Source organism: Rana temporaria, chromosome 7, assembly GCF_905171775.1.
Source record: "Rana temporaria chromosome 7, aRanTem1.1, whole genome shotgun sequence".
Taxonomy (NCBI): Eukaryota; Metazoa; Chordata; class Amphibia; order Anura; family Ranidae; genus Rana; species Rana temporaria.
Genome location: NC_053495.1, coordinates 16,836,912 through 16,864,371, shown reverse-complemented (window position 1 = coordinate 16,864,371; position 27,460 = coordinate 16,836,912). Strand labels below are relative to the sequence as shown.

At 45.4% G+C, this 27,460-nt stretch overlaps 1 protein-coding gene across 2 annotated transcripts in view; it reads right to left on the bottom strand.

Annotated features, from left to right (window-relative positions):
- Window positions 1–27,460, bottom strand: part of CHCHD6 (coiled-coil-helix-coiled-coil-helix domain containing 6) — a 306,107-nt gene that overhangs the window by 85,480 nt on the left and 193,167 nt on the right. For both annotated transcript variants that reach the window (XM_040358983.1, XM_040358984.1), the window contains one exon: window positions 3,281–3,416. In XM_040358983.1, the coding sequence (XP_040214917.1) occupies window positions 3,281–3,416 (136 nt within the window). The remainder of the gene's footprint in view (window positions 1–3,280; window positions 3,417–27,460) is intronic.

The window sequence follows — 27,460 nt, the reverse complement described above, 5'->3', positions numbered from 1 at the left end:
TCCAGACTGGCCCACTTTGACAGGTCTCTTCCATGGCGGCCGGACAACTCCCCCCTCCCCCCCGGCCACCCAAACCCCCTCTCCCCCTTCACTAGCCACTAGCCGTTCTACTTTATTAGAGTAGAGCGGCTGGTACTGGTACTCTTATAGGCAGTACCAGTGGGGAAGCTAGACATTATTTCACCCAAATCAGTTCGGTGCCCCCCTTATGGTACAAGATTAGGCAGAAGTGAAAAACTCCCAGGACATAGCTGTTGAGTCAGCTGTCTGTCCCCTCCCCCCATGCTCTTCTGTCATCCCCCCTGCTTCTTTGTTACCCCCAGGTGAGCGCTGCGGGGAGGGAGAGACAGAGGAATGGAGGGGGGCAGCAGTCCGCTGTCACTGAAGCCGGCCCACTGAGCCATCGGCCCACCGGGAAACTCCCTGTGGTCCCAATGGCCAGTCCATCCCTGGTCTCTACTGCAATAAAATAATCCTGAATGCTCACCATCTACTGTAGAATGTACACTGAGCTTCTCATGTGCAGCTCAGCTTACATTTCAGCGCAATGCCCAACGCAATGTACCATGATGACTGCACTCCTGCTCTTGCGTGGGAGTGACATCCTTCCAACCAACCAACCAATCCAGATGACTAAAGACCAGCACCAGAAAGAAGCCGGGGATGAAGAAGATGCAGGCACCGATGAGGGACCTCCCGCGCATCGGAGCGCTGAAGCAGAGGTAAGTGCTGCGGACTTTGGTTCTGCTTAACAGACACAAGAGGAGCAAGCAAAATAAGTTTATGGGTGTTTTTTTTTTTCAGACGGACAGCAGACTATTTATAAAAAGGCAATTTATCTCTATTTACTATCTTTACGATGGTATTTGATGGCTGTATTTATGGTTACTTTGAACGCAGCTGGCTAGCAAATAATCAATAAATGTGATTGGGAAACAGCAAGTAAGTAGTATATAATTGAAGCAAAAGTGGCAAACGATTTTTTTTCTTTATATCGTATCTCTTTTGTTTCGGTTAAAGTGCATGCGTGACCAACCAGAGCCTCAGTTCTGTGTCAAATAACAGAAAAATATACATAATTATATATAATGAGTAATCATAGGACTTTGTAAAATACTATTATGAAATTACACAGGCAGTTTTTTCTTGTACACTGTAACAAAGCACTGTATTGGACACAGTGTATGCGTGTATAATACATTTATATATATATATAAATATAATACATTTATATATATATATATATATATATATATATATATATATATATATATATATATATATATATATATACATATACACACACACTTGATCCACGGTAGATTTTGTACGTTTGACCACTTACAAATAAATGAAGAGTCTATAATTTTTATCATAGGTGTATTTTAACCACTTAAGGACCCATTCACGCTGATATACGCCAGCAGAATGGCACGGCTGGGCACATCCACGTACATGTACGTGGCTCTTTAAGCCCAGCCCTGGGGTCGCGAGCGCGTGCACGCGACCCTGTCCGAAGCTCCGCGGCCGCGGGACTCGCGGACCCAATCGCCGCTGGAGTCCCGTGATCGGTCCCCGGAGCTGAAGAACGGGGAGAGCTGTGTGTAATTATTTTTACGTACTACACCATGAGGCACTAAGGAAATCTTGCAAGAGGGAGAAGGAGGATATACCCAGTGGATATCAGAAAATAAACAATTGTGTGGCCTTTTTTACTAGATATAGCACGTCATTTATAGTTGTTTGTGCACCAATTTAGCACATGGCTTAATAGCACTTGAAATTGCACTTTTAAAAAATCTTTGGATCAGCGCAGTAACATTTTTTTCTAAACACATTTTTAACCTCATGCTGGAGGTTCACACAGTATTGCAGCAGATCACTTACATATTTAAAATATAATTTCTTTGCGTCGGTGACATCCATATCACTTTAAGTGAAGGAGGGCTGCACTAAAGTAAAGGAAGCAATTTAGGGGAAAAAATTGTACCTTTACAACCTCTTTAACCACTTAACGACCGCCGCATGTACATATACATCCACAGAATGGCACGTACAGGCAGATGGGCGTACCCGTATGTCCCTGCCTAGACGTGGGTCGGGGGTCCGATCGGGACCCCTCCCCCCCGGTACATGCGGCGGTCGGAAATCGTCTGGGAGCGATCCGGGATGAGGGGGCGGCTATTCATTTCTAGCCGCCCCGGGTTCCCCGTTTTTCACTGTGGCTCCGTCATCGATCGAGTGATCCCTTTTATAGGGAGACACAATCGATGACGTCAGTCCTACAGCCACACCCCCCCCTACAGTTGTAAACACACACTAGGTGAAACATAACTCCTTCAGCGCCCCCTGTGGTTAACTTCCAAACTACAACTGTCATTTTCACAATAAACAATGCAATTTAACAGCATTTTTTGCTGTGAAAATGACAATGGTCCCAAAAATGTGTCAAAATTGTCCGAAGTGTCCGTCATAATGTCGCAGTCACGAAAAAAAACCGCTTATCGCCGCCATTAGTAGTAAAAAAATGTTTTTCTAAAAATGCAATAAAACTATCCCCTATTTTGTAAACGCTATAAATTTTGCGCAAACCAACCGATAAACGCTTATTGCGATTTTTTTTTACCAAAAATATGTAGAAGAATACTTATCGGCCTAAAATGAGGAAAAAAAATGTTATATATGTTTTTGGGGGATATTTATTACAGCAAAAAGTAAAAAATATTGCATTTTTTTCAAAATTGTCGCTCTATTTTTGTTTATAGCGCAAAAAATAAAAACCGCCAAAAGAAAGCTCTATTTGAGGGGAAAAAAGGACACCAATTTTGTTTGGGAGCCACGTTGCACGACCGCGCAATTGTCTGTTACAGCGACGCAGTGCCAAATCGCAAAACCTGGCTTGGGCATTTACCTGCCTAAAGGTCCGGGGCTTAAGCGGTTAAACAGTGTAAAAATAAATAAAATAAAGTAAAATAAATAAGTTTTTTTTTTTTTTTTAAATCACCCTGTCCCGACGAGCTCACGCGCAGAAGTGAACGCACGCCCTTGCATTGCTGGCCGCTAGGCCAGGAATGCAAGGACGTCATATGACGTCCAGTCTGAAAGCGGAGAGGTTCCAGCCGATGTCATTTTACAATGACTCGGTAGGAAAGTGGTTAAAAATGTGTGCAAAAAAAAAAAAAATGCAAAACGGTTCGTGGCAGCCAAAGGGTTAAACCATGAATTTTTAGAATGCAACAAAAATCTTTGTACACGGGATAAAATGTGTCACAAACATTACCTTCTGTGCCTCTCTCACACAGCTCTGATACTCCTTGGCCAGGTCACTACAGTTGAGCAGCTCCTGCTGGTTTTCTGAGTAACATTTCAGAATGTTGGACTGGAGGTTCTGGCACACCGGGTCATAACTTCTCTTCCTGCCAAGAAGAGTTACACGAGGTTACAATCAGTACAAATATAATCACACGTCGCTGTACACAGTAACAGCAAACAAGAGCCGTTCGTTATTTCAGCACCATGGTCAGCGGATCCTACTAACAGGCTTGCTTAGAGGTCTGAACAACCAGTTCCAGGAACTTACCAAACAAAAGAAATGAAGATTCTTGTTTATTAAAAAAAGTCAAAATTGAATTTTTCAGATTTTTTAAAATCTCCCTCTCTTTGTATTCGTAAAAAAAAAGTTCAGGCTGTTTATTTTTCTGGGTATTCTGCTGTTTTTCACCACCAGTTATCACAATGACATTTATTTTCTTAATGGATTTTTCTTTTTTTATATATAGAGATGGAAAGAACTTTTCAGCTGAGATTTTGCCACTTTACCTTTCCCCTTATGTTGCCCATGCGAGGCATAATCCATTATTTTCAACAGCGAGATGCCGGGGAAGAAAAAAATACTTTTACTCAACAAAACACTTAGGGCCAGAGCCACATACATTTAGATCGGCGCAGCGTACACTACGCCGCCGTACCTTACCTGGCGTATATTCGAATCCTTAGCGAGTTCGCACCGTAAGTTACGGCGGCGTAGTGTATTTCTGGCGGCGGATTTGAAATTGGGCGGGTTGGGGGCGGGTTTCATTTAAATGAAGCGCGTCCCCGCGCCGAATGAACTGCGCATGCGTCGTCCCGAAATTTCCCGCCGTGCATTGTGCTAAATGACGTCGCTAGGACTTCATTTTTTTAACTTAGACGTGAGTTACGTCCATCCCTATTCACGGACGACTTACGCAAAAAATAAAAAAAAATCAAATTTAGACGCAGGAACGACGGCCATACTTAACATGGCAAGTCTATGTATACGCCGAAAAATATCGTCGGAAATCGCTAATTTGCATACCCGACGCGGAAAACGCCACCCAGCGGACGCCGAAGTATTGCATCTTAGATCCGAAGGCGTACGAAGACGTACACCTGTCGAATCTAACCCAGAAGCCGTCGTATCTAGTTTTGAGGATTCAAAACAACGATACGACGCAAGAAATTTGAAAGTACGCCGGCGTAACAGTAGATACGCCGGTGTACTTGCTCTGTGGATCTGGCCCTTGGTTTTTAACCACTTGCCGACCTGCCGCAGTACATAGACTGCAATGGAGCGACTCCTACAAGCACAGTGATGTACCCAGGGCTGTCTAAATGAGAGGGCACACCTGGGCACTGCCCATTGGCCCCAGCTGCATGGGTGGCCCCTGCACTTCCCCCAAAGCTACTGGTCCTTGAGCCCACGCTGCCCCGCAATTGTGGGCCCCCATGATGGCACTGAGAGTGATAGATACACAGGGGAGGCAGTCTGCCTCCTACCTACTTGATGTCTGTTTACCTGCACTGTCATCATTGTAGGGGGCCCCAGAGCATTACTTTGCCCAGGGGCCCATGATGCTATTAAGGATGTACCCATATGCTGCTGCCTGCTTCTGGGTTTAGGGCATACCCCGTGACCCCGCCCACCTACTCCCCTGTGATTTGACACAACGGGAGGGAGTTTGTCAGCAGATCCAATCATTCATGGCCACGACCTGCTGATCGGCTGTGTCGAATCACATCCCAGAGCCCTGTGTTGACAATCAACACAGGGCTCTGCACAGAGGGAATGATCGCTTTGTTTTTTCCACAAAGCAGGGAAAAGAATCAGATCGATCTGTAGGAAAAACCAGCACACATTGTTAGGCACACAGTTAACCCCTTGACTGCCCTTCCCAGCCAGTGTTTTTAGTACAGTGACAGTATTATCACTCATCACTGTATTAGTGTTACTGGAGTTGTCAGTGGCAGTTAGTCAGTACCCCTCCAGCCTCAGTTAGTGTCAGATTGCCAGCCGCACTATCACAGTCCTGGTGTAAGTTGCTAATCGCCGCCATTACTAGAAAAAAAAAAAATCCAGTATATATACCATACTTTATAGACACTATCTTTCACATAAGCCAATTATTATACATTTGGGGCCCTTTCACTGGGGCATTTTTCGGGCGTTTTTCAGGCGATTTGGCGTTAAAAAAAGCATGTAAATCGCCTAAAAGAAGCCTCATCTGCAATCCCAATGTGAAAGCCTGAGTGCTTTCAGAGCCCTTTCACACTGCCAGCGCCGATAAATGCTGGTAAAGCACTGATAAGACCCCTTTTACACTGGGGCGTTTTTCAGGTGCTTTGGCATTAAAAAAAGCTCCCTCAATGGGAAGGGGGTTTTAGGAGCCGTGTATTCAACGCTCCTAAAGCTCTGCAAAGAAGCTGCTTGCAGGAATTTTTTTGTCGCCCTGCCAGCGCAGCGCCTCAGTGTGAAAGCACTTGAGCTTTCACATTGGGATTGCAGATGCAGCTTCTTTCAGACCCTTTTTTTAATGCCAAGACCCCTTTCACACTGGGGCGTTCTTCAGGCGCTTTAGTGTGAAAGCACTCGAGCTTTCACATTGGGATTGCAGATGCAGCTTCTTTCAGGCGATTTACAGGTGCTTTTTTTTAACGCTAAAGCGCCTGAAAAACGCCCCAGTGTGAAAGGGCCCTTATTGGAATTTTCTTTTTACCAAAGACAAAGCAGAATACATTTTTGCCTATATTTATTAAGATTTTATTACTATTTTTTATTGTATAGGTTTTATAGCAGAAAGTAAAAAAATATTGTTTTTTTTCTTCTTAATGTTTGGTCTTTTTTAGTATATATATATATATATATATATATAAATAAATTATAAAACCCAGTGGTGATCAAATACCATAAAAAGGAAGCTCTATTATGCCACGTACACACGATCAGTCCATCCGATGAGAACGGACCGATCGTGTCAGAACGCGGTGACGTAAAACACAACGACGTGCTGAAAAAAACGAAGTTCAATGCTTCCAAGCATTGCGTCGACTTGATTCTGAGCATGCGTGGATTTTTAACCGATGGTTGTGCCTACTAAGGATCGTTTTTTTCCCATCGGAATCCATCGGTTAAATTTAAAGCAAGTTGGCTTTTTTTTAACTGATGGTTAAATAACCTATGGGGCCCACACACGATCGGTTTTGACCGATGAAAACGGTCCATAAGACCGTTGTCCTCTGTTTAACCTATCGTGTGTACAAGGCCTTAGTGTGAAAAAAATGATATAAAATTTCTTTGGGTACAGCGTTGCATGACCATGCAATTACCAATTAAAGTAACAGTGCTGAATAGCAAAAAATGCCCTGGTCATGAAGGGTGTAAAATCTTCAGGAGCTGAAGCAGTTAAACAGTTTTGTCATCGTTTTTGATGATTATACCTTGTTTTTGTACAAGATTTTGGCCATATACTTTTTCCTTCACTGTCTGCAGGGGTACCAAGGGCCAAATAATAAGTACTAAAGGGCTGCAGGTTGGGCACCAGGGGGTTAGATCAGCGTTTCTCAACTCCAGTCCTCAAGGTGCCTCAACAGGTCATGTTTTCAGGATTTCCCTCAGATGAAACGGCTGTGATAATTACTAAGGCAGTGAAACTGATCAAATCATTTATTTATTTTTTTGTTCTGCTCGCTTGGTGGGAAGATGGGATAGGGTGGGTTTTTTCACCTGTCTCTCCGAGAGAGAAAGAGAAAAAGAGAAAGAGAAAAAGAAAAAGAGAAAGAGAAAAAGAAAAAGAGAAAGAGAAAGAGAAAAAGAGAAAGAGAAAAAGAGAAAGAGAAAGAGAAAAAGAGAAAGAGAAAGAGAAAAAGAGAAAGAGAAAAAGAGAAAGAGAGAAAGAGAGAGAAAGAGAAAGAGAAAGAGAGAAAGAGAGAAAGAGAGAAAGAGAAAGAGAGAAAGAGAAAGAGAGAGAGAGAGAAAGAGAAAGAGAGAAAGAGAGAAAGAGAGAAAGAGAAAGAGAGAAGATTAGGGGAGGGTTAGATTGGAAAGATGTATCAAAGTGTGAAGTGATGGGCCAGGGCGAATGGATACTTTGATAAGATGAATGTATATATTTTTTTTTCAGTTTTTTTTTTTAATTTGCCCTGTCCTTACTCTTATGTATAATAGTGAAATAAAAATAAAAATAAAAATATATAATAATAAAAAAATCAACTGTGCAAAATAATGGAAAGTCTGAAAACATGACCTGTTGGGGTGCCTTGAGGACTGGAGTTAAGAAACACTGGGTTAGATAATGCTGGATGTCTTCCAGCCAGAAAATGAAGCAGGCGCTATATAAATGGCTGCAGCTTCTAATGCACATTGTAAGAAGCTCACAGTGTACAGTGAAATCAGAGCAAGCAATTTCAGTACAGGAGAAGAGCCGGTGACTTGTCGGTATGGTTCCCCTATCGAGATGGTTCCTGTAAGGACTGCGCAGGCGCCATCCTTGCCGACGGAAATCTCCGAACCTCGGCCAGCATCCAGGCTCATTCCTTAAAGCGGCAGTTCACCCGAAAAAATTTTTTTAACATTAGATTGATGCTCATTTTGTGAAGGGTTATCGGGTGTTTTTTTTAAAATCGAAGCCGTACTTACCGTTTTAGAGAGCGATCTTCTCCGCCGCTTCCGGGTAGGGTCTTCGGGAGTGGGCGTTCCTATTTGATTGACAGGCTTCCGACGGTCGCATACATCGCGTCACGAGTAGCCGAAAGAAGCCGAACTTCCGTGCGGCTCTATACGGCGCCTGCGCACCGACGTTCGGCTACTTTCGGAAAATCGTGATGCGATGTATGCGACCGTCGGAAGCCTGTCAATCAAATAGGAACGCCCAGTCCCGCAGCCCATACCCGGAAGCGGCGGAGAAGATCGCTCTCTAAACCGGTAAGTACTGCTTCGATTTAAAAAAAAACACCCGATTCCCCTTCACAAAACGAGCCTCAATCTAACGTTAAAAATTAAGTTTTCGGGTGAACCTCCACTTTAACATCCCAGTGGATTGGAGGATGTTAAAAAAAGAGCCAGGAGGCCGAGCGAAGCGAGGACGTGAGGCCGACTGGCCACTTACCTCAAATTCCACGTCGCCCTGGAGGTTCGGTGATTTCCGTCGGCAAGGATTGTGCCTGCGCAGTCCTTACAGGAACCATCTCGATAGCCGGAACCATCTCGTCAGATCACCGGTACAAATGTGCAATACTGGAGGTCAGCTTTAAATGTTTTGCCATACACATGTCTGTCTGCAGCCTTGAGAGGTAAGCCTATTTACTTAGCAATATCGATTCAGTCTCCATGTTTACCAAATGGCTGACCCTGTTCATATAGCAGCCACTATTAGCAAGCATGCTCCCCACCATAACATGAGCCATTTACACTCACTTTGCTGCTGAATGTTTATTCAGGCTATTTTTACGTGACTTAATCCTGTACCAGTCTTATAGAAAGCAGGGGATCTGACCTCCGCCGCCCTCATACATCTCACATTATCATGGAAAGTGCGACCAAAAGTCTCCTGCATGTCCCCATTTGGACACCTGTAACCTCACGAGTATAGGTAAGGTTGGTTAGTTTACACCAATTTCAAAAGCGTTATCTGAAAGGTAATCTCACACTTCCCCAACAGAGACCACTAGGACAGCTGGAGGACTAAAGCCTCGTACACACGATCAGTCCATCCGATGAGAACGGTCTGAAGGACCGTTTTCATCGGTTAACCGATGAAGCTGACTGATGGTCCGCCGCGCCTACACACCATCGGTTAAAAAAACGATCGTGTCAGAACGCGGTGACGTAAAACACAACGACGTGCTGAAAAAAACGAAGTTCAATGCTTCCAAGCATGCGTCGACTTGATTCTGAGCATGCGTGGATTTTTAACCGATGGTTGTGCCTACTAACGATCGATTTTTCCCCCATCGGTTAAATTTAAAGCAAGTTGGCTTTTTTTTAACCCATGGTTAAATAACCTATGGGGCCCACACACGATCGGTTTTGACCGATGAAAACGGTCCATCAGACCGTTGTCCTCTGGTTAACCTATCGTGTGTACGAGGCCTCGAGCTGTTGACTCGATCTGTGTAACTGTCTCACACGTCCTCTTCCCATAGTTTATGAAAAGGATCCCTAAGTACCTAAATGACTTTAAAGGTGGCAATGCTTCTTCATAAAAAAAAAAGGAAGCCACAATAGACTCCTTGCTTGAAAAGTACCACCGTTATGTATTTTCGACTATGTCAAGCTCTGTAGTGAGCCAAAGGATCGACAGACTTCACAGCTCTATGGGGGCCATAATGAAGACGTCATCTGCAAGCAACAGAGTGCTTGCATTCAGGCTTCCACACCAGGCAGGCTTTCCACCCATTGAGAAAATTGCTATAGCTGGAAGATTACCCAACTCTTATGTAGTAGTGGGGACCGCGCATAGTCAAAGGATCCTGAGAGCATATACTGGTAGAAGCATAGTTACACTCAATGGCCAAAACCCCTTCAAATGATGGGGTTAACGTGAAAAAAGCTAGCTCTACGTGTAGCACTCCCCTAAATGACTGTAGGTTGTTGGGTAAATGTAGTTTAGCTCCTCTATAATTGGTGGAGCAGGGGGTTGATTATTCTGGCCTGCTCGCAGGCTGCTGCTCCGATTACTTGTATTGTAGAGGATTCTAGAACCATAGTGGGAGGAAGAACATGGAGGTTAGCCTGAATATATATGGGGAAAACAGACAATCCCTGTGGAGGTGTACCCACAGTAGGTGGCTGAAAACCCATACATGGTTGGAGATCTGAGGCTGGGAAGAGAGTCTTGCTGGAGGAGACTCCTGTGCAGGGGCTCTTCCCCTGGAGCAAGATTACTGGGGGTGCCATCTAGAAGACATTGAGGTCTCTGCTGAAGCTGTAGCTGGGGGTGGCCTATTCGCCAAACTTGGCCCTGGAGTCTGTTTGGGTCTAGAGAAACTCACTGGAGTGTGCCAGAAGGAGGTTGGAGGAAACGCACTCAAACCAAGTTACCCTCAAACTAAAGTTTTACTGTACTTTTTTCCCTTGCTGGAGCAGTATATACTTTGGCCCGGATTCCCAGACAGCGGTGCACATTTATGCCGCCGTAGCCTATCTCCTGTACGCTATGCCGAGAGGCAAGCACTAAATTCACAAAGCCAGTGCTCCAAAAACTGTGCAGGGTTTCCTAGGCGTAAGTGGAAGTGGGCGTGAGCCATGCAAATGAGGCGTGACCCCATGCAAATGATGGGCCGAGCGCCAGACAGATACGTATAACGAACGGCGCATGCGCCGTCCCGTGGACGCATCCCACTGCGCATGCTCAGAATCACGTCAGAACTACTCCCTAAGATACGTCGGATTACAGCCTACGGCGTGAACGTAACCTACACTCAGCCATATTCACGTCCAACGTAAACTACGTAAAATACGCCGGCTTGAGTTCCCTGGTGCAGCCCTTTGCATGGATGCTGCTGAGTTACACCTCCTTTATGGGGCATAACTTTACGACGTACGTATAACTTACGCACACTTGCGTCGGGCACACGTACGTTCGTGAATCGCCGTATCTCCCTCATTTGCATATTTGAATGGAAAATCAATGGGAGCGCCAAATGCGTCCAGCGTAAATATGTGCCCATTCTACGCCGGCGTAGGCAAGTTACGTCGGTGGGACAAAGCCTGTTTTTAGGTGTATCTTAGTTTGTGGGCCCGGCGCACAGATACGACGGCGCATATTTGCACTTACGCGGCGTATCTGGAGATACGTCGGTGCAAGTGCTTTGTGAATTCGGGCTTATGGGTTCAGCTACAAAATGATGTTGGTAGAAACAGTATGAATGTGTTGATGTACAGTAGACAATAACACAACTGATACACAACTGGTGGCCAGGGAGCTCTGTTATGAACCTGGGGCTCAGGGGAGCATGTAGCATTCTCTATCTGAGCATGCAATACCGCTGGGATATCTGCCACCTCCACACCTCCGTGCCACCTCCACACCTGCTACTCCCACACTCCAGGGAACCTCATTAACGTAAAAAAAATACCACATGCAATACAGACACTCTTCAGACAAAGCGAAAAGACTAAACCATGATCATTGCAGCACTGCAGGAAAAGTACAAATTGCCCCCGTATACTAAAACAGTTGACCGAGGAGCTTCATGCCAATGTTTGATCTTCCAGCGAACATCTTGACAACCAATTTAAACTCATTAATTAGGAAGATTTTAAACTTCTAGCCACCCATAGAGAAAAAACGTACTGTATAAGTAGGGCACCATACTTTCAGTATAACTTTAGTTGTAGGATCTTGGAAATGACCACAACAGCGTTCTGATTTGAAGACAGCAGGAACGTTGCTGCTGTCAAGGAGCTGGCTTTACGTACCCCATGCTTCAAGAATCACGCTTTTTAGACCTTTCCTGGTATACTCATTAAATTCCAATAAAATGAAACCGCTTTACTTTCTTGTTTATCTTCTTGCAATCCTTTTGATCAGGAACTTTGTGCGAAATGCGGCAAAGTTTCTTCTTTGATGCCCGTTTGGCTGTGCCTGTCTGTGCATTGTTACGATAAGGGATTCTAAACCTTCCTTTTTTTTATTATAACAAACATGCTATTTGCTAATTTTCTGTGTGCAATGGTTTTGCACAGAGCAGCCCTGATCCTCCTTATCTTGGGTCCCCCCGCCAACGCTCCTGGCTCCTCCTCTTTGATGAGTGCCAGCCAAAAGGAAGTTGCTTCCTATGCGCTTACTCATGTGGGCTTGATCTTGAGCAGGGGTGCCCAACCTTTTGAAGAGTGAGAGCCACTTAAGCATCTTGGCACCCGGTCCCGGGCCACAATATGCGGAGCGGATGGATGACAGGTCCGTGTGCAATCTGCATATGCAGAGAGGACACAGCCCACTCTACCCTATGGCCCCTGCGATCCACCCAGACGGAAGGGGACGGATCCCATTATGCTTTTCTTTCAGCAGTTCGCATTAAAAGGTGAATGGAGGGTCCTACTGGGTCAGACCAATTGCGTGAAAAGAGCTTAAGGCTGCTTATATATGATATATAGAAAGCATTGGCTTAAGCATCTCTGCTCCACAGCCGCTTGCTTTCTCTACCGCCGGATTCATTTACAACGCTGATGCTCTGGGAGTGGGGAGATCGACAGCCTGCGATCTGGGTCTGTCAACCCGTCATCCCAGAGCAGGAGGTCGCGGGCCACCTTAGAGGGTTCCGCGGGCCACTGGTTGGGCGCCCCTGATCTTGAGCCTCACTGCCTACGTCCATAGGCAAAGAAAGTGGGGGCTCGGCCTGGACCCCCAGCTCCATCATAGGATTTGATTGACAGCAGCCCAAAAGAAGGCGACAGGCCTTCTGCAATTCTGTTTGCACAATTTGACCGCGTTTCGTCGGTGGGTGGCATTTATAGTAACAGGGATCGCAAGGGTGTCCCGCGATTTGCAACGTTTCCGAATCGTGGGTACAATCGCAGCGATTCTACCCGCAAAACGCCATGGTGTGAATGGAGCCTAATTGAATAAGCTAAAGTTAGAAGCTGACCATGCGCAGCTGCACTAGACTCTGTTTGCGCCAGTTTTAGTAAATCTCCCCCATGATCAAAGAATTCTCTGCCATAAAGTGGCTGTAAAAGCAACAATGTTTTTTTATGAAAATAATAAACATGGTATACTTACAGTACTGGCTCTATGCAATGGTACTGCACAGAGCGTCCCCGAGTCTCCTTTCCTAGGGTCCCCCGCCAGCACTCTGGGCTCCTTCTCTTGTGCGTGCGCCACCATAGCAAGCCACTTTCTATAGGGGCACACATGCTGGCTCACAAAGTCTCAAAAATTGCCAAGAAAACACTGCCCAAACTCTAGGAGGGGAGGTGTTTGGAGTTTTGTCCTAGGGTGGCAATGCTGATCCTCTATAGAAGCAGTACAGTGAGAGTGTTGTCACCCTAGGACAGGAAGGGCCGGATTCAGGTAGGAGATACGACGGCGTATCTCCAGATACGCCGTCGTATCTCTGAGTTGCAGCGTCGTATCTATGCGCCTGATTCACAGAATCAGTTACGCATAGATGTCCCTAAGATCCGACTGGCGTAAGTGTCTTACACCGTCGTATCTTAGGCTCCATATTTACGCTGGCCGCTAGGTGGCGCTTCTGTCGATTTACGCGAGGAATATGCTAATTAGGTAGATACGCCGATTCACAAACGTACGTACGCCCGGTGCTATTTTTTACGTCGTTTACGTTAGGCTTTTTCGGCGTAAGGTTACTCCTGCTATTATGAGGCATACGCAATGTTATGTATGGACGTCGTTCACGTGTCGAATTTTGAAATTTTTACGTCGTTTGCGTAAGTCGTTCGCGAATAGGGCTGTACGTAATTTACGTTCACGTCTAAAGCATTGACGATTTGCGGCAGAATTTTGAGCATGTGCACTGGGATTCTTTTACAAACGGCGCAGGCGCCGTTCGTAAAAAACGTCAAATACGTGGGGTCACACTTAATTTAAATAAAACACGCCCACATCATCCAAATTTGAATCAGGCAGGCTTACGCCGGAGCACATACGTTACGCCGCCGTAACTTAGGGCGCAAGTTCTTTTCGAATACGGAACTTGCGCCCTAATTTACGGCGGCGTAACGTATCGGAGATACGTTACGCCCGCACAATATTACGCAGGGCTACCTGAATCTAGCCCGAAGTGTTTTACTGGCTGAATAACCCAGTGAAAAAAAAAAGGGGGAAAAAGCTTGAAAAGGAAGAAAGCTAATGCAGCCGCCACATGGAATTGAGATTAGATACCCATAAAGATGGGATTGCAATATATATATATCTATATATAGACATTTTTATATATATACATATATATATATATATATATATACACATATACACACATGGTGAGCATAAGGCCATACTTCTTTTTTATTGCTCTGTTTATGTAGTTCAGACTTGAAAAGTGTGTATGGGATTGCCAAATCTGACAAACTGGTGCACCGCGCTCCGATTTGTCATCTTACATCAGGCGAGATTTGTTACCTGACCTTGTACATGTGAGCAAATGCCATTTGGTTTTAAGCTCTCGAAAGAAAACATTTTTCTTTCATAATTTCCCTTTAAAACTCTGCGGTGCAGATAAATTGCTGGTTTTCTGTCTGTTTTAAACCTCATTTTCCTCACAATGTGTATAGCCAGCGCGCAGTGTAAATAAATCATGGTCCTCCTGCAGTTCTGTACTGTGAGAGAGAAACAGATTTGATTGTTCATTTACTTCCTTTCTGAATCTATCAGGCCGAGCTCTGAGCTAAGTGCGAAACGGCAAACTGGGATCTCACAGAACATCCAGCGTTTTTTCTGTTTCAATTCCAATCAGAGGAGAGTAAGTAAAAATGCTGCGGATAATTCTAGAGTCAGCTTGGTTTGCAAAGCACGTAACCTGCGTACCACGGGGGCGGTCGCTTTGTGGTCAATTAAACAATCATAAGCAAGCAGCCTATTCTCTATGCCTATAAATCCACAAAAACATTGACTATCCAACAGTTTGACGAGTCACTGAGAATGCAGCCTATCCACTCACTAGAGACCAGTGAGATCACATCCTATCCACTCACTAGAGACCAGTGACATCACATCCTATCCACTCACTAGAGACCAGTGACATCATATCCTATCCACTCACTAGAGACCAGTGACATCACATCCTATCCACTCACAAGAGACCAGTGACATCACATCCTATCCACTCACTAGAGACCAGTGACATCACATCCTATCCACTCACTAGAGACCAGTGACATCACATCCTATCCACTCACTAGAGACCAGTGACATCACATCCTATCCACTCACTAGAGACCAGTGACATCACATCCTATCCACTCACAAGAGACCAGTGACATCACATCCTATCCACTCACAAGAGACCAGCGAGATCACATCCTATCCACTCACTAGAGACCAGTGAGATCACATCCTATCCACTCACTAGAGACCAGTGAGATCACATCCTATCCACTCACTAGAGACCAGTGAGATCACATCCTATCCACTCACTAGAGACCAGTGAGATCACATCCTATCCACTCACTAGAGGGCCCTTTCACACGGGCGGACAAACGGTCCGTTTATTACAAGTCCGTTTACGGACTTGTAATACTTCCCTATGGGATTGCAGATGTTAGCGGATTGAGCATCCGCCAACGTCCGCAAAGATCCGCGTCCGCAAAGATCCGCTTTTTCAGACGGAAGAAAACCCTATTTTTCTTCCGTCTGGCGGAACGGATCGGATGAATACGGACACACGGTCCGTATTCATCGGATTCCCCATAGGGGAGAGCGGAGGAAAGACAGGGCAGTCTCTGCACAGTGTGCAGGGACCGCCCTGTCCGCCGACAGCTCAGCGGGGATTTACGGATGATCCCCGCTGAGCCGACGGACACACGCGGGGCGGATCAATACGGATCCGCTCCGTGTGAAAGAGCCCTAAATATTAGATCTGAGGTCTTTTTGACCAAAGATCTCATATTTAAGAGGACCGGTCATGCTTTTTTCTATTACAAGGGATGTTTACATTCCTTGTAATAGAAATAAAAGTGATCCATTTTTCTTTTTTCCAGTGTAAAAAAAAAAAATATATAAAAAAAAAAGAAAAAAAAAGAAAACAAAAAAAAAAGAAAGTTTAAAGCGACCCGTCCCGATGAGCTTGCACGCAGAAGTGAACACATACGTTAGTAGCGCCCGCATATGAAAACGGTATTCAAACCACACAAGTGAGGTATCACCGCGATCATTAGAGCGAGAGCAATCATTCTAGCCCTAGACCTCCTCTGTAACTCAAAAGATGCAACCTATACAATGTTTTAAACATCGCCTATGGAGATTTTGAAGCGTGACATGTTGGGTATCATTTTACTTGGCGTAACATTATCTTTCACAATATATAAAAAAAATTGGGCTAACTTTACTGTCGTCTTATTTTTTTATTCAAAAAAAGTGCACTTGTAAGACCGCTGCACAAATACGGTGTGACAAAAAGTATTGCAATGACCGCCATTTTATTCTCTAGGGTGTTAGAAAAAAATATATATAATGTTTGGGGGTTTTAGGTAATTTTCTAGCAAAAAAAAAATGTTTTAGTCTTGTAAACGCCGAATCTGAAAAACACCCAAGGTCCTTAAGTGGTTAAATCCAAATGTAAGGAAACATAAAGGTTACTTTTATACAGCTCTGTAGGGGGTGGGCATGCAGAGGAGCAATGTATGTCACATTCATTACGTTTGACTAAAAACTGAAGTCAAATTCCGGAGGACAGTGGCGAGATGCAAATATGATAAATAATCCTCGCCTAGTCAATTCTTGCGAAATTAAACACAATACCTATTTGCGGCCCAGTGACAATTTGCAACCTTGATCAGGCTTTTTAAAACTCTTGATGCATTTCACGAGTGGTAACTAAATGACACTTATCTGGAGATGTGCCGAAGAGTGTATCCCTCTTCCAAATGAAATCTCATCAACATATCCTTCCCTTATTATTACAGTCAACATCAATCAGGTAATTTTTGCCTTGGTGTGGAAGGCTGCGTTCAGCTCGCTCCTTAGGAAATGCATGTGTGGCGGGGTGAATATCTGAAGCAAGATTTTTTTATTACTGGAAGCAGAAAGCAAGCTCTCAGTGAATTAGTCATTCATCTTAGTCACAGCCAATCTCAGGATTCCTGGAAGATGTATCATTAACTCACAAGTGCCTGTTGAGCACCGGCAGGAAGATCTGCAGCCAACAATACAAACCATGGAAGGTTTTTAGCATTCTCCAGATGAAAAAAAAAAAAAAAAAGTCACTGCTGTGCAGGTTTAGAAAGCCAAGTTGATGTTTTATGCCGCGTACACACCATCACTTTATGTGATGAAAAAAAACGACGTTTTTAAAAACGTCAATTAAAATTACCGTGTGTGGGGAAAACGTAGTTTTATGTCTTGTGAAAAACGACAAAAAAAAATTGAAGCATGCGTGTCGTTTTTCAAAACGTTGTTTTTTGTGTCATAAAAAATGACCGTGTGTAGGCTAAAACAAAGTTTTTAAACCCGCTCATGCTCAGAAGCAAGTTAGGACATGAGTTTGAATGGAACAGAGTGCCGTCGTACGTGCTGAACGTAACCGCGCTTTGCTAGAGCTTTTGGAAAAAACTATGGTGTGTATGCTACATCGTTTTTGAAAATGAAGTTTGAAAAACATTTTTTTTTCATCACAAAAAACATCTGTCTGTACGCGGCATTACAGGTGAATATACAGAGCATATTATATCTGGGGGTCCTTTAAATAGACCCCTCCACCCTGCCCATTATTGCTTCTCACCAGAAATGGGATGTTTTTTCCCTTAAAGCGGGGGTTCACCCTAAAAACGATTTTCTAACATGACATCCAGCTCACTCTCTACATTGACAGTATGCCGTTATTCTGTATTTTTTTTGCAGTACATACCTTTGTACAGCTATTTTCTTCCCCGGCTTCCGGGTAGGGCCTCCCACGGAAGTGGGCGTTCCTATCCAGCAGGTGATTGACGTGATGACAAAAACGACCTCCACCCATCGCATAAGGAGCGTCACGGGTTGCCGAAAGAAGCCCAACGGCGAGTCGGCGCTATACGGCGCCTGCGCACCGACGTTCGGCTTCTTTCGGCAACCCGTGACGCTCCTTATGCGGTGGGTGGAGGTCGTTTTTGTCATCACGTCAATCACCTGCTGGATAGGAACGCCCACTCCCATGGGAGGCCCTACCCGGAAGCCGGGGAAGAAAATAGCTGTACAAAGGTATGTACAGCAAAAAAAACAAAAACACAGGGCCCTCACATTGAGACTACAGGGCAGGAGTTGTTCAGGCAGTATTTAGGCGCTGTTTTTAGCGCTAAACCGCCTAAAAAACTCTTCAGTGTGAAAGGGGTCTTATACTGCAATATACAGGTACATAAGTAGTAAGTAGAATGTCCTCATCCATTTTACCTACACTTTCACTGCCTAGATGGATTAAAGTAATATCTTATAAATAGAAAAACAGGAGTTGTAGCACTTTCAAAGCTGATGTCATTAGATGACCTGAAACGGTCTTTGAAATCCCAACCACATCTCTGAGAAGTGAAATTATGAAAGACTTCCAGGCTCCAACAGAAGCACACCGCCGCACCGTTCCTGGACGCCCCCCCATGCGTAGATGTGGTTGTACTGTGAGAGGAAGTTTCAGGACAGGGAACTGGCATTTTCAGAAGAGGTAGGTAGACAATGTCAGCCTAGATCGGTTTTTATTCACAAAAGATTCTGGTGTCACGAAGGCTGAGAATGATTGCAACTTGAGCTTGGCCCTCATAAAAAACATTTTTGCAAAGGATATTATTCAGAACGAATACAAAGTTTAATGGAATTTGCCTCACAGCATAAGCCTACAATATTTGTCTTAGGCACTTATCTCCCCTAGAGTCTAATTTACCATCTTATCTTTCCTGGCCACAGACTATCTTGTCTTGTTAGTCTGTAATAAAGAAAATATAGCAGATCTTTGTCAGATGGGTTCTGCAATTATTTCAATATTTAGTAAGGATTCTTGCCTGAGATGGAACATTGTAACTCTGACATCAAATACTAGATTGTCAACAATCACCCTTAAAATTGAGTTTGATTTTTTTTTTCTGTGGACGATAATAAAAAGGTAAAATATCGGCGCCGTTTCTCATCACAGAACATTCAGAATGGGCAAAACTGGAAAAATATTTTACTTGCCTTAAAGTGATACTATAGGTTCGATTTAAAAAATAAAATAAAACATCAAAAACATATCATACTTATCTCCACTGTGCAGTTCATTTTACACATCCTCTTCTGGGGTCCCACGGCGGCTGTTACGGCTCCTCCCTGCATCAGATAACCCCTTCTGGGAAGCGCTCTCCCAATGGGGTTACCTTGCGGGCGCGCTCCAGTGTCCAGCATTCAGCGTCTGTAGCTGCCGAATGTAGGACTGGGTGCTGCCCCCGGCGCCCGCGTCATTGGATTTGATTGACAGCAGTGAGAGCCAATGGCTGCGTCGCCCTAACCCAGAGGCTGTGGGCCGGATTCGTGTAGCTCAGCGGATCTTTAGATCCGCTAGATCTACCTGGTTTACGATCCGCCGGTGCAATTTAGCGAGGCTAGTGCATGATTCATAAAGCACTTACCTCGCAAATTGCACCGTTGGATCGTAACTCCCCCCGGCGGAATGCAAATTCCGCGGCTAGGGGGAGTGTACAATTTAAATCAGGCGCGTTCCCGCGCCGATTTAACTGCGCATGCGCCGCCGGCGAAAAAGCCCAGTGCGCATGCTCCAAATGACGTCGCTAGGACGTCATGGTTAGCGGCGGGTACGTCAATTGCGGCCATCGGGATTCCCGATCGACTTACGCAAACAACGTAAAAATTTTGAATCTCGGCGCGGGAACGGCGGCCATACTTAACATTAGCTATCCCTCATATAGCAGGAGTAGCTCTCCGCCGGAAAAGGCCGATCTCACAGATCCGACCGTCGGCTCTCACAGATACGACGGCGGATCAGGAGATCCGCCGGCGTATCTATTGATGAATCTGGCCCTGTGTCTACATCAATCACTCTGCAGGGGGACAGTCAGACAGGGAGAGTGCAGCTCAGCCAAAACCAGGATGCTGGGAACAGGTAATTTTTATTGAAAGCTGCAAATTTGAAAGGACTATGAACAACTTTTCAAATAACATGAACATGCTAGTTGGAAGGCAACACAACTCTACTATAATCCCAGGGCGTAGCACCTGATACGGACAGTAGGCGGCGACTTCTCTCGTATGACTACGGAAGCAGGAATGCTGTCTCATTTATCTTGTTAGCGATTCAGGACATTCTCCAGGGCAGATGGAAGCTGAGAGACTTGTTCTCTCTCAACCTGATTGTGTCACTTTGCACAAGTGTCTAGAGGGGACTGGCAGGAAACAGATGGCAGTTCTGTGGTGAGAGGGAAGGCGAGCAGAAAAATACATTAACAAGAGCTGTGATGAGAGATCCATTGACTGCAGGGGATTTGAAGCTGTGACCAGCAAAATTAAAGTGTACCTGGCTCCTATGCATGACAGTGGCAGACCTTTTGGGGGCCAGATCAAAAAGCCCCCTTGTGTATGAGAAGGAACCAGCAGAGGAGTAGAGGAAATGTTTGAATCCCACCAAACCAAGGTGTCAGGAATCAGCAGCAGGGTGGCCTAACAAAAACAAAGTCCAACTAGCAACTAAATATATTTACAATACAGTGGAACCTTGGATTACGAGCATAATTCATTCCAGGAGAATGCTCATAATCCAAAGCACCTGCATATCAAAGCGCATTTCCCCATAGACGTCAATGAAAACGAAAAATGATTTGTTCCGCATTGACTTCTATGGCATGCCATACAGCAGGCATGTCCAAAGTCCGGCGCGGGGGCCAATTGCGGCCCACGTTCCGGTTTAATGCGGCCCCACTGGTAATTTGGATATATATCTCTTTTATAGCCCCCAACGAATCCCCGAGCATCGTGCATTCAGAGGCTGCATTCATGTAAATGGTGAGACTGCATTCATGGCACTTGTGAGGCTGCATTCATGGCAATGGTGGGTCTGCATTCATGGCAATGGTGGGGCTGCAGATGGGCACTGATTAGGCTGCATTGATGGGCAATGACCCTTTTTTTGCTTCACAATTCTTTATTTAAAATGTAATTTTTTTTCCTGAAACTTTCCTCTTACAGTTAAAGTGCGTGTTTTATACGCCGATAAATACGGTATATCCAAATAACACGCCCGAGCTCATCCTTAGAATCTTGACCACACACAGCCAAAAAGGCGAGAGAATTCTTGTTGGGCAGTGTATCAGTTTATTTGCATTTAATTTTAATGGTTCAAAGAATGTCAGGCAAAATGGTTGGCCCTCACACAAGTTCACTTCATCAAATCTGTCCCTCTTTGAAAAAAGTTTGGACACCCCTGCAATACAGCATGTGGCCAGAGGTGGGGGCACCGGAGAGCCTAGAAAATACTCGTATTTATACTCGTACTAGAAAATGCTTGTGTAGCGCCTATGTACCTTACAGTACTGGTGCTAGCTAAATTTATGTGTCAGATCAGAGTGTAGTTAAACTCTGATCCAGATTGTTAGTAGCAAAATGCGGTTTCTGTCTCAGCTTGGCTGTGCTGTGAGTCCATTCTGCTGTACTGGGGTGTTCTTCCAGCCCAGGTGCTGCAGATAGCAGCAGTGGAGTCAAGGTTTGGGTGCTCTTCCCAGCAGCCAATCACGGGGTTTTGTCCTCGCTGTGCATGCTGGGGAGGGGTATTTATGGGGCAGATGCGATTGGTCCTGGGTTCTTCTTCGTCCAGTGTGGCACCCACCTTTAGGATGGCCACATCACTCCGCGCCCCGGCGTTATGGCCTGCCTGGCCGGGCGTGCGTGCCACGCGGTGTTCCTGGTTCTGGGGCCATGCTGACCCGGAGCATCTGAACAGCGATGGGGATCCAGTGAGTGACTGGGTTCCCATTCTTGAAGATCCCAAGCTGTACTGCTGTTCAGTGGGGATTCGGTGTGAGGAGCGCCATTGAGAGGCTGGCGGTCCAAAAGGGCCTGGATAAACCACCGGGGATCAAGGTAGCCGGACACCGAGGGATTGATCACCTGTCGGTCGGTACCTGGGTGGCAAGTTGAAGGAGATCCAAACGTAACTCAATTAAGGAGGCATATCTCCAAGAATTCAACCCAAGGGGGACCCTGTGGCAGAGGTATCTTCTGAGGCTCATTGAGAAGGGTCTGTGGCAGAGACTTTCTCCCAAGTTCACCAAAGAGGGTCTGTGGCAGAGACTTTCTCCCAAGTTCACCAAGGAGGGTCTGTGGCAGAGACTTTCTCCCAAGTTCACCAAGGAGGGTCTGTGGCAGAGACTTCATCCTATAATTTTCCGAGTGATACTCTGGCTGCCAGGTCAGTGAGAGAGGCCTGTCTGGGTACACTAAACCCACTCCGGCGGGAGTGGTGAAGAGAAGTGTTACGTTTGGGAGCAGGACTGTTTCCTATCATTACGCCTGAATCTGCTATTCTCCTATCTTCTTTGGCTTTACTTTCCTCACCACAAGTTTACTGTTTTTACCCGGCTGGGTTATAAAGAGCACAGCAAAGAGCACCTGTTTGGACATTCCTTTACTTCTACTACATGCAATACGCATCATTCTCCCCTAGGAATTTCGGAGGAGCCACGAGGTAATACGCCCAAAAATCCAGCAGCTCCACTGGGGGTAATGCTACACTTGTATTGCGAAACACTTGTTAATCGCGTTACTCGCAATCCGAGGTTTCACTGCAAAATTGCAACACAGAAAAGCAGGGGGAAATGGAAATGCAGGGAGCAGGTAGGAAGGGGGAGCCACAACTGGGATTAGGCATAAGACCCCTTTCACACTGAAGGCGTGTTTCAGTGCCTGACCTCACAAATGTGCTTCTGGAAGAATGGTCCCATAGACACACTCCTAAACCTTGTGGACTGCCTTCCCAGAGAAGTTGAAGCCGTTATAGCTGCAAAGAACGGGTCAACTCAACATCGAACCCTACGGACTAAGACTGGGATGCCATTAATCACTTAAGAACCAAGCCTATTTTTTACACTTGTTGTTTACAAGTTAAAATCATTTTTTTTTTTTGCTAGAAAATTACTTAGAACCCCCAAACATTATATACTGTATATACTCAAGTATAGGCCGACCCGAATATAAGCCAAGGCACCTAATTTTACCACAAAAAACTGGGAAAACATATTGACTCGAGTATAAGCCTAGGGTGTCCATCTGCATGCCTCACTTTGCCTCACTGTGTCAATGTCTCACTGTGCCCATGACTAGACTGACGTTTAACATGGGAGTCTATGGAAGGGGTGCCCGACTTTGAAAAATCGGTGCTCCCCAGCTGTAGAGCCCCCAGACAACAAACTTTGCACACTTGTAGAGAATGGGGCTACATGTGTGCCAAGTTTGGGGTCCAGAGAACCTACGGCCGGCCGGTACGGGGTCCCCAAAGTCCGGGAGATCAGGTGCAAAAAGGTGACTCGAGTATAAGCCTAGGGTGTCCATCTGCATGCCTCAATGAGCCTCACTGTGTCCATGTCTCACTGTGCCCATGACTAGACTGACGTTTAACATGGGAGTCTATGGAAGGGGTGCCCGACTTTGAAAAATCGGTGCTCCCCAGCTGTAGGTCCCCCAGACAACAAACTTTGCACACTTGTAGAGAATGGGGCTACATGTGTGCCAAGTTTGGGGTCCAGGGAACCTACGGCCGGCCGGTACCGGGTCCCCAATTACATTCCTTGTAATAGAAATAAGCAAGACAGGACCACTTTAATGTGAGATCTGGGGTCAAAAAGACCTCAAATCTCACATTGTACATACTAAAAAATTAAAAAAGTCATTTTTTTTTTCAATAAAAAAAATTGTCCCTTTAAAGGGTCACTAAAGGGAAAAAAAAAGTCATTTAAAATAACAAACATGTTATACTTACCTCCACTGTGCAGTTCGTTTTGCACAGAGTGGCCCCGATCCACGTCTTCTGGGGTCCCTCGGCGGCTGTCTCGGTCCTCCCCGCAATTACTAACCACAGTCATGCGAGAGGTCGCATGGTGGTCAGTAATTGCGGGCGCGCTCCCGTGATGGCCGCTCGCTGTATCACTCGGCACTGCCCCTTGGCGCGCCGCGTCACTGGATGTGATTGACAGCAGCGCCAGCCAATGGCTGCGCTGCTCTCAATCCATCCGCTCTAGCAAATCAGCGGCCAGGCGGAGCGGCTAGGAGGATATCGGGACCGCGCGGGACTTTCGAGGGGTCAGGTAAGTATAACGGGGGCTCGGGGGGCGGGCATTAGCATTCAATCTTTTTTCACCTTAATGCAATAGATTTCATTAAGGTGGAAAAAAAAAATTCTTTACAACTCCTTTAAGGTCGTTGGTCGAAAGTGACTTTTTATATCACTCTGGTCCTCCAAGGCCATAGAGTGGAGTGGGGGGCCATCATGTCCTTTACTAGACTGCCTGCCCATCAAGCCATAGGACCAACTGCTCCGGTAAGCGGCGGAGACACCCGGGATGTGGCGGGAGGGGGCACCTCTCCTGTCGGCCATAAAAGTGATCTTGCGGCAAATCCGCCACCGGCGGCAACGTAATGTGCGCCCGCTCTCTGTGAATCCGGGCCTCTGTGTGCACCAGTTTTTCGTACATCTCCCTCCATCCTCTGCCTGTGCTTGACTCACCACTGAGGAAAACAGATCTGCTAACTGTTTGCTACTCTAACTGACAAGCTCTGCACTGACCTTGACTTCCTTGCAGTATTTACTGTTTGAAAAGTATTACCAATTCATACACAAAGGTTGTCTCTGTAATATCTCTAGAGTAGACGTAGGAATCTTTGAAAATATGTGGCTGAATTTTATTTTTTTTAAACAAAGCTGCAGTTGCAGTTTAATAATCCTTTCCACTTAGAAAGCAGAAGCTGAACGCGGATAAAAAGGGAACACATTATGCAAAACTAGGCCTGATACTTTTTAATTTTCCTATTACCCATTCGATATACAAAACAGGGACAAAGGATTTAATGAGGCAGCCTGCAATCGACTAATTGTTTACCTCATTTTACATGCATAGTGGAGCTTGAAGCCTGCATGTAATAATCAACTGGCAGTCCGCAGAGTGGGTGGCTCTCACCTAATTAAGTGTCTTCTTCTCCCAGTCCGATAAAATACAGTGACGAGGAGCCGCTAAACATCACTCAGGACTAAGTACGACGTATACAGAGAGAGAAGAGGCACGCGCATCGCTCTCTGAACGGCTATAAAGGGTAAATCACAGGCTTAAGTGCTCAGCGCCTACCAGAGGGCACAATCCATATTGTGGCTACTTTTCCCCTGCCAAAACTTTTTTCCCTTTCATTCTCTTCTAAAAATTACAATGACTTCCACTGTAATGCTACTGAACAGTTCCATAGATCATGCAATTTGTGCTGTGCTGTAAATAGAATTCTCAGATACAGTTCACTGGTTCCTATGAGTTTACATTTTGAAATTCTGTGTTAGTTTTCAGTGATAGGGCAGTTTTCATGGTCTTAAAGTGATACTAAAGGGTCCTTTTTTTTTTTTAAAGAGCAAACATGTCTGTAACGGTCAGGGGTTAACACCGTTTACGATATTCCATTCCACCAACCGCTTAATCCAGCAGACACGATTCATATGGATTTTCCCAAAATAACGAGACACAAGCTCTGTTCTCTGGTTCCAAACGAATGACACTTTAATGGTAAAACTCAGCTCTTTTATACAGTAGAAACCAAGGGCCAGATTCTCAGTGGACATACGACGGCGTATCTCCAGATACGCCGTCGTATCTATGCGCCCGATTCATAGAATCAGTTACGCATAGATTTCCCTTAGATCCAACAGGCGTAAGTCTCTTACGCCGTCGGATCGTTACTGCATATTTATGTTGGCCGCTAGGGGCGTGTACGCTGATTTACGCGCCAAAATATGTAAATCAGCTAAATACGCGAATTCACGAACGTACGCCCGGCCGACGCAGTACAGTTACGTCGTTTACGTTAGGCTTTTCCCGGCGTATAGTTCCCCCTGCTATATGGTGGCGTAAGTCTGGCGTACCAATGTTAAGTATGGCCGTCGTTCCCGCATCGAAATTTGAAAAAGTTTAGTCGTTTGCGAAAGTCGTCCGTGAATGGGGCTGGACGTCATTTACGTTCACGTCTAAACCAATGACGTCCTTGCAGCGTATTAGGAGCAATGCACACTGGGAAATTCCACGGACGGCGCATGCGCCGTTCGGGAAAAACGTCAATCACGTCGGGTCACAGAACATTAACATAAAACACGCCCCCCTGTCCCACATTTGAATTAGGCGGGCTTAGGCCGGCCGATTTACGCTACGCCGTCGCAACTTACGAAGCAAGTGCTTTGAGTATACAGCACTCGCCCGTCTAAGTTGCGGAGGCGTAACGTAAATCGTATACGTTACACCGCCGCAAAGATACGCGGATCTACGTGAATCTACCCCCAAGAGTGAACAATGACTCAACTCTAACCACAACATGACACATGGAGCTCAATACACATTCCTTTAGATAATGACATTCAGAATAATCTACATGAGCTAATTACTAATCATTACCCAGACGTTCTGACTCCGCAATAAGCCATTCTCACCTGCTACACAATATACATTCCTTTGTAGATGTAATTTACATGCTAATCCACTACAGCTGAAAGTCAATAGACTTTAACACAATGAAATATCTTAGGAGCCAGACTCAATTAACACCTCAACAGTATGTGTCCCCACTTGAATGAGTCAACTCTCCTATTGACCTGTTGGGGTCAGAATTAACCACCTGTAATATTTCAAGATATCCGGCAATACATGAATTATCGTTACTGTCCCATCTCATGTAATCCGAGATATCATTTCTCAGTCATCCTATTCCCCTATTGGACATAGGATGACCCTAGACATAAGAGTCATTAGTGAAGCTGGCACAGGAGTACCCCGCATCCTTCAAAAGTCTCTGGGTATCACGGGTCATTCCATTACATCATACTTACCTCCACTGTGCAGCTCGTTTTGCACAGAGTGGCCCCAATCCTCGTCTTCTGGGGTCCCTCGGCGGCTGTCTTGGCTCCTTACCATAAGAGGTAACTCCCGTTCTGTGAAGCGCTCTCCCAAGGGGGTTAGCTTGCGGGCATGGAAAAGACTGGACACTGAAGTGGAGAGAATGGGGCTGCTCACCCCGAAAAGTATGATGAAAAGGGTTTTCCCAGATGGGGTTGTTGCGCAGCTCGCATAGAGAATGCGGGCATGCTCCTGTGTGATACAGTGGCGGCCATAGCCAGGTAAAAAAACACAAATCTTTACAACCCCTTTAAAGCTAAACTCCAAGAATGATCTTTATTGCATACTTACATTGGTCCAGCTTGGCACAGTGGAAGTGCACCTATCCAGGCATCCATATCTGCAAAAACTCATAACATTTAAAAACCAGTGGAGATGAAATACTATCAAAAGAAAGCTCTGTGT